Source organism: Muntiacus reevesi, chromosome 10, assembly GCF_963930625.1.
Source record: "Muntiacus reevesi chromosome 10, mMunRee1.1, whole genome shotgun sequence".
Lineage (NCBI taxonomy): Eukaryota > Metazoa > Chordata > Mammalia > Artiodactyla > Cervidae > Muntiacus > Muntiacus reevesi.
In genome coordinates this window covers 78,828,743-78,844,402 of record NC_089258.1, presented here as the reverse complement: position 1 = coordinate 78,844,402, position 15,660 = coordinate 78,828,743, and the positions used below count along the sequence as shown (strand labels likewise).

Here is a 15,660-nt window from a genome sequence, read left to right as displayed (position 1 = left end):
CAGTCCGTAGGGTCACACAGAGTCGGACATGACTGAAGCGCCTTAGCGCGCCCAGACAATGGATTATTTAAAGAGGTGCCATAAAACCACACATCAAAACCACTGTATTTTCAAATCAGGCTATCCAGGAGTCTCCATGTATAGATTTTGCTAGAAACAATGTTGGAGAAATGGGGGAAAGATTCTCTAGGGTCTCCGTTGTGCTAATTCATGTTTCAGTGAAATCTCTCCACAGGGCCCACACTGTGTTTTCAGCAGTAAAACTGATTATCCCTTTTTCCTCTTGGTGGTCCAGTTGGCATTTTGAATGTACCTCCACTTTCTCTGTGTTATTATCCTTTGTCACTTTATCAAAGTGCAGTTTTATTATTCTGCCTCTCTCACTATTTTAGAAAGAAAAAAAAAGAAGTTAAACCCCAGTGCACTCAAAAGTTCTCTGTTAGAATCATCACTGGGAAGTTTCTCTTTTTACTTAAAATGGCTGGGCATAGAAATAGGAATCTGATTATTCCAGTGACCTGGTTAGCAAAGTGGGGAGGCAAGCCATCGGTTTTTTTGGAGGATTTGAATTCAGTCTCTCTTATTAGTGTTAAAACTAGACTGGGGCTTCCCTGGTGGGTGGTCCAGTGGTTAAGAATCTGCCTGCCAACACAGAGGACCAGGGTTCGATCCGTGGTCTGGGAAGAGTCCACGTGCCGTCTGTCCATGGGATTCTCCAGGCAAGAGAACTGGAGTGGGTTGCCATGTCCTTCTCCAGGGGATCTTCCTGGCCCAGGGATCGAAGCCAGGTCTCTTGCACTGCAGGGAGATTCTTTACCAACTGAGCTATGAGGGAAGCCCAAGAGAAGTCACTGCAATGAGAAGTCCACACTCCACAACTCGAGACTGGCCCCTGCTCACTGCAACTGGAGAAAGCTGGCACTTGGCAACAAAGACCCAGAACAGCCCCAAGCAAGTAAAATTGAAAACAAACTAGACAGAATGTCTTTTCATGATTGAGAAAGTGCTGGAGAGTTTATAGTGTGTCCACTCTTTCACCCAGTCACTCTTCTCTTTGCTGAGGCTCCAGACATCAGTGAGTTAATTAAGCCGACGTGGTCTTTGCCCTCGCAGAATTTATTATGCCGACCATCAGTCTATGGAGGAACACCGTGGATTTAAGAGGTGTACGGACAGGAGGAGGAGGAAATACTTAACCCAGCAGTTTGCTTTCAAATGTAAACTCCTGGATTTTAACTCCTGGATTCATCATTTCCTTCTTCACCCTAAAAAAACCAGTGCTGAAAATATTCTGTCTTCTAGAGCTTTTCGGTTTATTGGGAATAAAAGTCTCTTGACATTTGTTTGATTGCATAATCCTACTTTCAAACAGAGTAAATATTTGGTTAGAAGCCAGAAGGAACCACTTCTCAAACAATATAATTAGAATAATCTTTGTGTGACCTACAGTCTCTGGAGGAGATACAGTTTGCAACCGTGTAGTAGTAATGTTGCTAGCAGAGTCTTTTGTTAGCACATTGCTTATGTAGATTTGAATGGCCATACTTCCTATTTTAACATAATTTACATGTATTTATAAACTCCTTTGGTCAGTGTGGAGGGGCTCTATTCCCAGATCTTGGTCCACACTGATTGGAGAGGACCATTCTGACTTGGTGTCTGCAGAAAGTTAGCTGTCTTCTGAGGTCATTGGCTTCCAAGCTTTCTCCTTATTTTCTGGAACTTTTGCATAAATACTGCACAGCAGTTTTTGGTTTTAAATAAAGCAAATAAGAAGCGGAGACGAGTGCTGTCACTCTGCCTGTAGAGTTTCAACAGCTGCAGAAGTCTCTGAGATGCCGAAGATGGGAGGGGACGGTCCAGGCTTCTGCGTGTGAGAGCAGAAGGGTGCTCTCTGGAATGCCCTGGAAGAAGCAGGCTGTAGACCTGAGAGGACGTGGGTGTCAGTTCCTGCTTTCCTTCCTGTGATCAGGTGGCCTTACTTTGTGGGAAAGGGATAACACTTGCTTTGACATCCTATGGTGTTAGGAAGGTCAAAGGATGATGGATTTGAAAGTTCTTTGTAAGCAAAATCTATGTTGGGAGGTAGGTGGCTTCCCAGCCTTTCTTGTGTTACAAATTGGAATGTGTGTGTGCATGCGTGTTAAGTCACTTCAGTTGTGTCTGACTCTCTGTGACCCCATGGACTGCAGCCCACCAGGCTCCTCTGTCCATGGGATTCTCCAGGCAAGAATACTGGAGTGGGTTGCCATGCCCTCCAGCAGGAGATTTTCCCGACCCAGGGATTGAACCCAGGTCTCTTACATCTCCTGCATGGTAGGCAGGTTCTTTATCACTAGCACCACCTGGGAAGGCCCACAAATTGGAATAACAGTCTGTTCCCTGGAACACAGCATCACATGGAAGCTTCAGAGAAGCTTCATTCCTCTCCAGGACGCCTCTTCACCCTCAGGTTGGGGGTGCTCAGAGTGCCATCCTCAGCTTGCCTCCCTCTGCTACCAGCGCCATGAATCGTTGCTTTTGAGCCCTGAATCTGGCTGTTTTTCAATAAAGGAGATCTCCTGCCTCACGCGCCCTCCAGTCCATTCCGTTGTATGTGATGTGTTCCATGGATCTATAAGCACGGACGTGTATCTGAATGAACATGCTCTATGCAAGACTGGAGTAACTTCTTTACATTATTTTAACGATTTGGAATAAGAGCGAATTGTTGGCTCACCTTTAAAATGAGAATTTTTATAGACGTGGTTCTTAGCACGTATGAACAGTTTTAGAGTTGACAGTATGCTCTAGACACATGGAAGGATTTAAACAGAGGTGCCGATCGCTGGGGTGGTTGTTAAATTAGTCAATTATTTATGCTAAATCTTGTCTACTCAAGAACCAACTTGTGAGCTCTGAGGTACTAAAAATAAAACCTCACCCTTCAGACAAGGAAAGAACTGTCAGTTCTGAGCGGCACCAGTAGGTGGCACTGGCGGTCACCAGCGGTCCAGCACCAAGTCCTGAAACTGGTTCTGGCTTCTGTGCTTAGATTTGAGTTGTTTTAAGAAGACTGATGATGCTGTAACATCTGACAACTGCAGAAACCATGAGCGTGTTGCTAGTGAGAAGGGAACACGATGATGACAGATGAAATTCAGATGGTGATTTTCTAAAAAGCAAGTGGTGAGAAAACACTGGTGTGTGTGTACGTGAGGCGGGTAGTGCAGTTGAAGGAACATATAGGTGCTGTGTCCAAGCAGACAACAGTCATTGGCAGGTGCTGCGGGGAAATGCTTGACAATGCAGAGCACCCCTGTAATGCATGACTTGGAAGAGCGGCGTCAGACGTGTGTGCAGTGAAATGAAAGTCGCTCAGTTGTGTCTGACTCTTTGCGACCCCATGAACTGCAGCCCGCCAGGCTCCTCTGTCCATGGGATTCTCCCGGCAAGAATAATGGAGTGGGTCACCGTGCCCTCCTCCAGGGGATCTTCCCGGCCCCAGGAATCGAACTGGGGTCTCCTGCACTGCAGGCAGATTCTTTTTACCAGCTGAGTCACCCGGGAATTAGCCTGATGCTTATTCTGGAAACAACTGCAGGCTTGTTGAGGAGCTGCTCATGGTGGAGACGCTACGGATGAAACCCTGGTCCAAAGCCCTGCGCGTGACACAGGCCCGAGTCCCTCCGAAAGCCACGAGTGGAGGGTCGGGGCTGCGGGACTGTCCACAGCAGCTGTGGAGGTATCAAGGGAGCATGGTTAGCTGCCGCCTCTTTCAGCATAAAAGAAACTGATCCTTTTTGCAAAATGATGCCCCACACAGACCTCATATCACTGAGGGAAGGGAGAATGAACCTGTTTTTAAGGTTCACACTCCTTTTACTGGAAATGCATTCAAAGACCACAAGCGTGAGCCCTTCAAAGCCATCTCAGGCTTCTGAACAGACTGCCTTCCCCAAAGCCTGCTGGGCGCCTTCTCATTTGTTCATCAGAAGAGGGACTGGCTATTGTCCTGTTGTGCTTTTGGTGCAGGGGGCTGCATCCTTTTTAATATTATACCCTTATTAATATAATATCAAAATAAGAGAAAAAGAGAATGTGGTAGGTAGAGATTGTGAAACCTAGAGGATTCATTCATTTGCCAAGTAATAGGCGTAAGGGGCTTCCCAGGTGGCGTTAGTGGTAAAGAACCCCCTGCCAATGTAGCAGATGTAAAAGATGCAGTTCGATCCCTGGGTTGGGAAGCTCCCCAGAGGAGGAAGTGGCAGCCCACTCCAGTATTCCTGCCTGGAGAATCCCATGGACAGAGGAGCCTGGCAGGCTACAGTCCATGGTGTGGCAAAGAGTCGGACACGACTGAAGCGACTTAGCACTCACGCACGCACACAGAGGTGGCCAATGCCAGTTATCACCCGCGTTATTCTGGAGATAATTGTTCCCACGGGAATGGCTCGGGCAGCTGGGAAGTGCAGTGTCGCAGGTAGCCACGTGCCCGCTGTGGTGGGGATGGGGCAGGATTGAGGTGGTCCTGTGGGTTTCCTTTATGGCACAGAAGTGACCCTAAGTCCCCCCATGCTCCATGCGGAATTTTAGCACCAGTACTGGCCTCCGGCTGAAACATTTGCAACTTCTGACCTGTGCCAGGACCCAGGATGGAGTCCTTGGGCACAAGGCTCAGACGTGGTGGTCCTGTGGGTTGAGGGTGACCGTCTCGGCCACACGGGTCACGTGGCTGCCAGGCTGGCCGCGGCCCGGACTCCACGCTCAGGCCAGGGAGCAGGTGACAGGGTGGGTGTGACTGACCTGGTCTTAGGAGGCACCCGGGGTGCTATGCCAACTCAGCTGCAGATCCTGGGCGGGGGTGGCGTGGGGCCCACATGGGTGGCCCTGGGGATCCCCGCAGCGGAACTGGGAACCTCATGGGCAGGAGCCGGCTCCTGGGAAACCCACGTGGAGTGGCAGAAGCCCAGATTCTGAGCTGGGGCGTGGGGGCAGCAGGGACCCTGGGATGGGGTGGGCGCCGGGGAGAGGGGGCAGGACTCCAGGCTCCAAGTGCTCCAGGCGTGTCCCCAGACCTGGTGGTCACGACTAAGGTGCTTCTCTGGTCTGACCTAAAACACAGGGTGAGGCGGATCAGGGACTGAGAGAGAAAGAACTGAGATTAAGGAGTAGTGTTGATGTCTTACAGTAATCCCAGGGGTCCTGGGGCCAGCCAGGAGCAAACCACCAGCCCTCAGCTTCTGAGCAGTAACTCACCGCTAGCCCTACTGAGTGCAGACGCCGGGGTTTCCGATGGAGTTTCATGGAGTCAGGAGCTCACCTGTTGCTGGGAAATGGGTGGGTCCAGCGGTGGGGGTGGGCGCAGTGTTTGGGAACATTGACACAAGGGAGGCATTAACAGATGATCTTCTGAAATTGCATTGCAGCTCTAAATGGCATAAAAATGTGTTTCATTTGATTTTTAGCTGTCCTCCAGCTCCTCAAGAAATATTCACCAAATGTTGGCAGATTCTGTCAGTCGTATAAAGGAATTCGGATTTCACCAGGTAAAAGACTCCCCTTCCATGTCAGGGGCAAAGTGCAGAACCAGTTCCACTGATGTTTCACAAATTGGTTTATTAGTCTCACACAGAAATGAAATTAAGCAGCAGGATGTAAACTCTGAGAAGCTCGTGAACACAGCTCTTCATCTTTACCTGTTGATCCGGAGTGGGAGAGTCTTGAGTATCACGGAAAGAGCAGGTGCCAGGACGTATCAGCTGGACCCCTCCCTGAAGACCTGATACAGTCAGAGCGGGAGGCAGCCAGCGCTGGGGAGACTGATTTCAGAGATAAAGGCAGCATGAAACATGGTGCTGAGTGACCTCTTGTGTCACTGTGTCCACAGGGCTCACGGGACGTCCAGGCGCTCAGCTGTCTGCGTCTGTGTGGACGGGGGCCTCCTGGCCCCCTCGTCCTGCTGTCTTGGTCCCAGAGATGCTCTCAGGATAACTGAGGCAGAGACTGGGAACCTTGCAGGGCTTGACCACAGAAGATTGGAAAAAGTGGAGTAAGAGATGAGGCTGTGAAAAGAAGGATCTACTGGCCACGGTGGGGTGGTGGGGATGAGGACGGCCTGGGTCCGGTTCCCATGGACACTGTGACCCAGGCGCCTTCTCCTCTGCGGGGCCGAGCGTGACCCGTGAGCACGCACGTCGTAGACTTGAGTTGCGGGGACCCTTGGAGCTCCGGGCCTGGTGCACAGCTGCTGCTGAAATAGGTGCCTCTTTCCACAAACGGCAGCTGTAGTCGCTAAAGGAACCTCCCAGGGGCACTGCCCTGACCATGATGTCAGTTTACACGCGGGCAGGCGGGGAAGAAAGGTCAGAAGGTCTGCCCTGTTCGTTCAGACCCCTGTGTTGAGGTCCTCCTGAGTGCCGGCCTCTGCTGAACAAAACAGCTCGAGTCCTGCCCTCGGAAAGCTGCTGTTTCTGATGAGGAGACAGATGATAAACCGACGTGTGAAGTCAGGTCCTAGGAGCTCTGGAGGAAAATAACTGCAGGATAAGGGAGCTGAGGATGGGTCTGAGAAGGTCGCTGTGTGAAGTGGATATTGGAGCAGAGGCCTGGAGCCTGAGGCTGGGGCCATGGGACTGGCTGCAGAAGCCCGTTCCAGGCAGAGGGAACCGCACATAGGAGGACACAGAGGCAAGAGCTGTCGGACACAGTGAAGGAAAGACAGGAAAGTCAGTGGTGGAGGCAAGAGAGAAATGGGTGGATGAGCTGGAACGAGGGGCTGGGGAGGGAGCCGGTGGGACTGTCTGCATCAGCGGCTGCGATGAGCGGCTTTGTGTTGGGACCTTTGACAGCCCCTCTGCCCGTCTCCAGCTCTGCACTGTGGCCCCTGGATGTCTGGACCAGTGTCCAGCCTCAGCCCTGCTGCCCCTCCACCTCCCGGCCTTCATCCTGGACCTCCGGGCTGCGGCAGACAGACAGGTTCCCTGTCTTCAGCGGACAGACAGACATTTCCATTTCTGAAGAGGAGATGAGGGTTTTCTAAATAGAGGAAGTAAAGGTCAACTTGTAAAGCCTTTTCTAAAAGTACATTTTTCTGGAGGAATCCTTAGGGAAACTCCGGACGGGTTCTCGAGTGTTCTAGCCGGGTTGGATGACCACAGCGGCCAAGGCCAGATCTCACCCGCTGTCCTGTGAAACTCACTGATTCTGTCTCCTCCCTCCCTGTGCCCATACGCACTGATGCTGCCGATGAAAAAGGAGTGCGGCTTCCTAAACACGGCGCTCCCAGACACTGGGGTATCCCCCCAGCAACCGAGCACCGACCAAGCTATTATTTACTTAATATATTTACTGAAGGAGACCCACTTTGCAAGCTTCTTGCTTTTTCTGAGCAACAGTATGCATGATATCATAGTTTAGTATTGCAGTTATATTTTTTCCCAGTTATTTAGAAGCAGGTAGCAGAGAAACCTCCACTTTGAAGTTTTTCCTGTTTGAACTTAGAAACTGCGACCGGCCCTTGGGATTTATCTCAGGCTTGCCAACAGCTTCGTTAAGGCGATGACAAACTTTAATATTCATGCCAAACACCAAACGCTGTTCTTTGGTTTTTATAATATTGACTGAAGAAAGGGGCTTAGCCCTAGGCAGGAAAAGAGTTTAGAAAGAAGACAAAAGTGAAAACAAGCAAACCACAGAAGTTTCGATACATCTGAGGTGAAGTGCAATTTCTGAATTATCACCATCTTCTGTGCTAACTGCGATTTAATGGTGATTGAAACCAGTTTCACAGCATGTATTTCACTTGTGGTGAAATCATTTAACCACAAGAGAGTCTATTTTTCTATAGGAAAACACAAAAGAGAAAAGCCATCATTTTTGTGGTCCAGAGCCACGCACAGCCAGACCTCCCTGACTTTCAGTTTCTTTCATGATTCAGCTGATAAGCTGTTTCTTGCTGCGTGCAGCGAGTTGTAAATTCAGTTTTCTTGTGAGCACTCAGGAGGCTGTCCTCAAATAAACAAAGGGGTTTCCAAGTGATTTGGTGTGTTAGATTTCTCTCTGGTTAAAAACAAATTCCCTTGAATGCACTTAATGCTTCAGAACGGTGAACGTCAAAATGGTTGATGGTAAACTTCATATTATGCAAAATTTACTGTAATTTTTAAAATGTTATGGTGGTAGTTTTATGTAATAGGTATTTTACCACAGTAAGTAATATCGTGGGTCCACTACGCTTCAATAAAAAAATTTCCTTTCCAAGTAAGACTCATGTTTCTTAGTGTATATTTTTCCTTCTCAAAAAGGATGCTTTTAAAAGATATTTTGTATATTTTATTTTTTTTAATTTTATCTATTGAAGTACAGTTGATATATAGTATTGTGTTGGTTTCAGGTGTACAACACAGTGATTCAGCTAGTTTTTTCTGATGATATTCCATTATATGTTATTGTAAGATATTGAGTATAATCCTCTGTGCTATACAGTAAGTCCTTGTTTATCTGTTGTATATGGCACTTGGATCCTAACTTATCCCTCCCTCCTTCCTTCTCCCCTTTGGTAATCTCTAGGTCCACCCATGTTTCTGCAAGTGTTTCGTTCTTTTTTATGGCTGAGTAACATTCACCTGTGAATAAATATCGCATCTCCTTAAGCCAGTTATCTGTTGATGGGGACTTGGGTTGTTTCTGTGTCTTGACTATTGTCAGTGGTGCTGCTATGAACCCTGAGATGCATCTATCTTTTTGAATTAGAGTTTTCTCCAGATATACATCCAGGAGTGGGATCACTGGAACACGTGGTAGCTCTATTTCCAGTGTTTTAAGGAACCTCCATACTGTTTTCCATTGTGGCTGCACCAATCTACATTCCCTCCAGCAGTGTAGGAGGGTTCCCTTTCCTCCACTCCCTCTTCGGCATTTATTTGTAGACTTTCTAATGATGGCCATTCTGACTGGTGTAAGGTGATAGCACGTTGTAGTTGACTTGACTTCTCAAATAATTAGCAGTGTTTGGCCTCTTTCCATGTGCCTCTTGGCCATCTGTATGTCTTCTTTAGGAAAATGTCCAGTTAGATTTTCTGCTCCTTTTTTGATCGGGTTGTTTATTTTTTCAGTATTGAGTATATGAGCTGTCTGTATGTTTTGAATAGTAACCTCTATTGATCACATCTTTTGCAAATATTTTCTCCCAATCCATAGGTTGCCTTTTCGCTTTGTTGGTGGTTTCCATTACTGCACAGACGCGTATAAGTTTGATTAGGTCCCATTTGTTTGTTTTTATTTCTTATGCCTTGGGAGACTCAGTTAAGAAAATATTGCTATGATTTATGCCAGAGAATGTTTTGCCTATGTTCTCTCATAGGACTGCTATGGTATTGTGTCTTATATTTGGGCTTCCCAGGTGGCACTACTGGTGGAAAAAATCTCAAAACTCGCCTGCTGATGCAGGAGATGTAAAAGACACAGGTTCAGTCCCTGGGCTGGGAAGATCCCCTGCAGGAGGGCATGACCGCCCACTCCACTGTTCTTGCCTGGAGAATCCCATGGACAGAGGAGCCTGGTGGGCTACAGTCTGTGGGGTCACAAAGTCAAGACATGACTGAAGCAACTTAGCATGCACCTCTATCTTATATTTAGGTCTTTAAACCATTTTGAGTTCATTTTTGTGTGTCGTTTGAGGAAGTTTTCTAACTTCACTGATTTACAGTAGCTGTCCAGCTTTGCCAGCACCGCTTGGTGAAGAGACTGTCTCTTCTCCGTTGTATGATCTTGCCTCCTTTGTCATAGATGACTGGAAGTGTGGGTGTTTATTTCTGGGCTCTGTATTCTTTCCCACTGATCTGTATGTCTGTTTTGTGCTATTGTCATGCTATTTTTATTTACTGTAGCTCTGTAGTATAGTGTGAAGTCTGGGAGGTATTTTGCCTCCATCTTTGTCATTTTTCCTCAGGATTGCTTTGGCAATTCTGGGTCTTTTGCAGTTCCATATAAACTTTAGGATTATCTGTTCTAGTTTTGTGCAAAATGTCATGGGTCTTTTGATAGGTATCACATTAAATCTGTAGATTGCTTTGTGTAGTATGGCTATTTTAACAATATTTACCCTCCCAATCCAAGAACATGGGATATTTTTCCATTGTTTTGAATCTTTTTCAATTTCCTTTATCAGTGTTTTATAGTTCTCAGTGTAAAGGTCTTATTCCTATGAGTTTTTTGGTTTTGTTTTGTTTTGTCTTGTTTGACATGACTTTAAAAATCACATTTAAATTTCTTTGTTAGTCTAAAGAAATGCAACAGGTTTCTATATGTTAGTGCTGTATCCTGCTACCTTGCTGAATTCATTTATTAGTTCTAGTATATTTTGTGTGGAGACTTTAGGGTTCTCTATATAGAGTATCCTGTCATCTGCAAATAGTGGCGGTTTTACCTCTTCCCTTCCAAGTTTTTCTTTGTCTTTTACTTCTGTTTCTTGTCTGATTGCTATAGTTATGACTTCCAATACTATGTTGAATAGAAGTGGCAAGAGTGAGCATCTTTGCCTTGTTCTGTGGGAAGTTTTCAGCTGTTCACCTTTTATGATGATGTTTGGCTGTGGGTTTGTTGTAAATGGCCTTCATTATGTTGAGATATGTTCCCTCTAAACACATATTGATGAGAGTTTGGCTCTTTTACATTCTTTTTCTGCATCTGTGGAGATAACCATGTGGCTATTGTCTTTTGTTGATGTAGTGCATCTCATTGATTGATTTCGGTATGTAGAATCATTCTTGTGACCATGGGATGAATCCAACTTGATCATGGTATAGGATCCATTTTATGTGTTGTTAGATTTAGTTTACAAATATTTTGTTGAGGAGTTTCGCATCTATATTGTTCAGAGATATTGGCATGTAAATTTCTTTTTTGTAGTGTCTTTGCCTGGTTTGGTGTAGGGTGATGTTTGCTTCATAGAATGACTTTGGGAGTGTTCCCTCCTCTTCAGTCTTTTGGAAGAGTTTGAGATGGATTCTTATGAATTCTTCTTTGTGTGTGTGGTAGAATTCCCCAGTGAAGCCATTTGGTCCTGGACTTTTGTTTGCAAGAAGTTGTTTTTGGTTTTGTTTTATTTTTTAATTAGAGATTCTATTTCACTTCTAGTAACTGGTCTATTCAAATTAACTGTTTCTTCCTGACTCAGCTTTAGTGGACTGTATTCTTCCAGAAATGTGTCCATTTTCTCTGGATTGTCCACCTTGTTGGGATATAATTGTTCATAGTTTTCTCTTATGATTTTTTTTATTATTTCTGTGGTATCAGTTGTTATCCTCTCATTTCTAATCTTGTTTACTTGAGTTCTTTCTCTCTCTTTTTCGTGAGCCTGGCTAGAGGTTTGTTAAATTTGTCTATCTTTAAAAACAAAACAAAACAGTTGCTGGTTTTATTGATCTGTTCTATTGTTCTTGATCTCTATTTTATTTATCTCCTCTCTTATCTTTATTATTTCCTTCTTTTTGTTGACTTTGGATTTTGTTTGTCCTTTTTCTAATTCTTTTAGGTGGTAAGTTAGGCTGTTTGAGATTTTTTTCTTGTTTCTTGAGGAAGGCCTGTATTTCTATGAACTTCCCTCTTAGAACTGCTTTTCCTACGTTCCATAGATTATGTAAGTTTGTGTTTTCATTTTGGGGCTTTCTATTCTCTTCCATTCATCTATATGCTCATTCTTGTGCCCACACTGTACGTAGCACCTGCCTCATTGCAGGAAACTCACAGAGTTTCTCACGAGTGTTTGTGTTTGTTTTTTTAACAGAAGAAAGAATCAGTGAAGAAAACACAAGATGAAGAAATAAAACAAATAGATGAAGAGAGAGCCAAGCAGATTTATAAAAACTGGAAAGAAGATTCGGAGTGGCAGGCCTCTTGTAAGTACCAAGAGGCCTCTATAACAGTGACACTAAACCAGCTTGTTCACTTAATAATATAACAGTCTGGGAAACACTTAGAATGATTGTTCAGAGATATTTTTAACACTAAATTATTACTCAAAGGCTATGGGCCACCTTTTGAATTGCAGAAAGGTTCTCAGCTCATCTTTGTACCAGCAACATGAGATATCTAAATGATGGAATGGTATTTAGCTATGAAAAATGTTTTGAAAGAAAAAAAACAGAAAAATGTTTTGGAAGAGTGTTTAATGTCCTTGGAAGATATTTATATCTTTTTAACTTGGAGAAGAAAAATGATTATAAAAATAGCATGAAAGTCATCCCTATTTTAAAATGTCTAAGTATATGAGGGAAAAGACGTGGAAGGTTACCATATTAACATTAGTTTTCTTGGAGAGGCAGGATTCAAAGTTACTTGTTGGACTTCTTGTTTTTGTGTATTTTTCTCAGCTTTCAACGGTGAGCACATCTAAACTTTGTAATCAGAAGACAGGGAGAGCAGGCAGGCTTGTCCGCATCCTTGCCACATCTGTGGCTGAACCCTGCTTCATTCTGAGTTAGCACTGCCCAGAGATGGTCCTCCTGGGGAGAGGCCAGTGCAGATGAAGGCAGAGCAGAGGGTATGCGAGGCTGATGCTGGGAGGATTCGGGTGTGAAGCAGGGTTAGGGCTTCCATCTGTCTTGGACAAGGAAGCCCTAACTGCCCAGTCATCCCTTGAGGCAGCAGGAGGAGCCAGGGATGGGCATGTTCGCAGAATGTTGGGAATTCCTTTACAACGAACACCATTAAAATGACAGTTTTTGTGAAATGAAGATGCTCGCCAGATCCCATCACTTCTGTGCAGTGAACTCTTAGTGTAATGGAAGATTTTAGGCATTTCTATGAAGTCAGACATAACAGATTCTGATCAATAATGCCTGAAATGCAGATAAATACCCATAAGGCTATTCTTACATCCTGCATTCAAGTCCTTGATGTTTGGTTCCTGGAATAAAAACCTCCAAACCAACAGCCCCCTGTGTTACAAAGCAATCATAAAAGGCTGCTTTGGGATGCTTTCACACACCCACAGAGGCTGTGACTGGCCCTGTAAGAATCATTTCCCTCTTCGGTCTGGGAGGCCGAATCACTCATGGTTCAGCCACGCGGACTCTGAGCCTCGCTGCCCACCCTCCCCGTCCTCGGCCACGAGCCACAGAGGAGCCCCTGATGGTTTGGGGGGTGGGGTATCATCCTGCGACCCCGCTGACCCGACCCTCGCTGGGGCTGAGGCTCCTCTCCGCCTTGGCCGCTGCGGGAAGCTCTCGGGCCCGGGGCTCCCCGTCCCCCCCCGCCCCGGCCCCCTCTCCCACCCCCCCGCCCCGGTCTCCCTCTCAGCGAACCCCGCTGTCTCTCCTAGTGCGAAAATCCAAAGCTGCTGATGAGAAGCGGCGCTCCCTGGCCAAGCAGGCCCGGGAGGACTACAAGCGGCTGTCGCAGCGGGGGAGGAGCGGCAGGGGACAGCAGGGCCCCCCGGGCGGCCCCCAGAAGCCCAGGAGGCCCCCGCTCCCGCCCAAGCCTCAGTTCCTGAGCCCGGCAGGACAGCCACACACAGCTCCCAGGTGAGACACCTAAGTTACTAAAGGTAAGTGGCGTGGCCGCTCCGGGGACAGAGGCTGCGGGTGCCGTTGAGTCCGGCCCCAGCTCCCAGCCTGCGATGCTGAGACACCGGGGCAGGCCTGCATCCCTCCTCGCCTGTAAAATGCCCACTGTGGGTACCACTCACATGCCCAGTGACTTCGTGAAGATACCTAGAGAGGTGAGCGACTTCGCGTGCCCCAGCGCCTCCCCGGTGACAGCCCGCGAGGGGAGGGGGACCGTTGAGGGGTCGGCACGGTGGGAACCTGGGCTTGCTGGCCTCCACGTCACCAGCAGAACTCCCTTTCCCACCGACCACATTTGATGACACTTTTCATTCTGGGGTGGCCTTTCCTGGTGGCTCCGCGGGTAAAGAACCCGCCTGCCAGTGCCGGAGAGGCAAGAGACGCAGGTTCAATCCCTGGGTCAGAAAGACCCCCTGGAGCAGGAAATGGCAACCCACTCCAGTGTTCTTGTCCGGAACATTCCATGGATGGAGGAGCCTCGAGGGCTACAGTCCACTGGGTCGCAAAGAGTCAGACACGACTGAACACACGCACTCATTCTGGGATATACAGCTAAGCACATAGGTTGAGAATTTGGAAATGTTTCTTCTTTAAATGAAGACTTTATTTGATGATGACGATACCCTAGCTTTGGGAGTATTAGGCAGAACAACTTGTTTTGGAAGCCCCTTAATGAAAAATACAGTGGTACCACAGCAGAAACTCCCATACCTTTTTTTTTTAATTTATTTATTTTAATTGGAGGCTAATTACTTTACAATATTGTGGTGGTTTTTGCCATGCATTCACATGACCTTATGTTAACTGATTATAAAATTATTTTCTCTCCAGTTATTGCCATTCTATGATTTGGTACGTAGAAAGAGGATATTTAAAATAACCGAGAGAAATCACACATTGATTTAATGAAATACAACTGTCTAAAGCCTTGTCCTCTCTGACATAAAAACTAAAAACCCTCCTCTGTTAGGAGTATGGAGAAATAAAGAACAAAGCTCTCCCTTTGTATGAGGTCAGTGGTTATCTTCAGGGTTTTTTCCTAGCGGGAATTATGACCTCAGAGGATGCAGGGGGTGGACGTTTCCTCTACTGTGATTATTTCTTGACTCAGTTGAAAGGTTCCATCTGGGGACTTGCAGGCCAGCACGAAATGACCATGTTCTACAGAATGGCTGTTTGGGGAATGAGTTTTTGCCTATGGATAACAAAACAAGGAAGGCCCACAGTGCTGTGACCGGGCGCAGAGCGTGAACTCCTGCCCAGCCCCTCCCGCGCCCGAGCCTGTCACCGTGTCGGGCCCGGGTCCCCGCGGGCTGGGTGCTCCTCCAGGCTCCTCCGAGGGTGGGAACATGCCGTCATATGTCTGCACCCAGGGCGTTTTCAGAGCACAGCCCATGTGACTGACGGCAAAGAAGGTGCCCTTTCGCGAGGGTTTTAAGATGATGTTTTAAGCTCAGTTAGCTCATTTTTTCCAACTTAAGCCACTTGCATGAAGTGCTTTTTGTGAGGTGGCCAGACTGGATGGTGTCAGGGCTGGGATTTCAAACACTGATGACCGAGGTCAGCTAGGAGCCAGCCCAGGGCAGAACAGACACAGACTGTCCATGGAGTTTCTGCTTGATCGCCAAAGATTTCCCAAAGAAAGAACCTAATCTGAAGGTTGGGAGGAGAAATTAGCATGTAATCTCGTGCGTGCAGTGTCTGCTCCCCCGGGAGGTCAAGTATTATAGGCTGTTTTCTCCAACTGCATGTTCCTCTGTACTTGCATGTACATCACGTGTGTATATGTACAAGCTGACGTGTATGTCACATGTAACCCCTGGTAGCATGTGTTACCATTAAGACGTATAAAGAACATAAGTTAATTTACATGATATCCAGTAGCTCATTCAGACTCATCGTTTTTACATTGAATTCTGTTCAGAATTAGTGGACCTGGAACTTGGAAATACATTTATTACTAATACACTGCAGCGTTGCTTTTTATAATGGAAATTGACTTAGGTCCCAGAACTTCAGTTCTGCTGCTGATTTTTATTTCAAAACCACACTGCTGCCTGTATATTTCTCTTAACCAACTTTCAAACACTCTTCTTTCTTTTACTTTCCATTT

General features: G+C 46.5%; 1 protein-coding gene across 2 annotated transcripts in view; it reads left to right on the top strand.

The window, feature by feature from the left end:
* SH2D4A (SH2 domain containing 4A) overlaps nucleotides 1–15,660 on the top strand; it is a 62,884-nt gene that overhangs the window by 30,811 nt on the left and 16,413 nt on the right. Inside the window, exons 5-7 of one of the 2 annotated variants that reach the window (XM_065947207.1) lie at nucleotides 5,448–5,528; nucleotides 11,768–11,879; nucleotides 13,304–13,505. In XM_065947207.1, the coding sequence (XP_065803279.1) occupies nucleotides 5,448–5,528; nucleotides 11,768–11,879; nucleotides 13,304–13,505 (395 nt within the window). The remainder of the gene's footprint in view (nucleotides 1–5,447; nucleotides 5,529–11,767; nucleotides 11,880–13,303; nucleotides 13,506–15,660) is intronic. The other variant, XM_065947209.1, reaches the window with a different exon arrangement.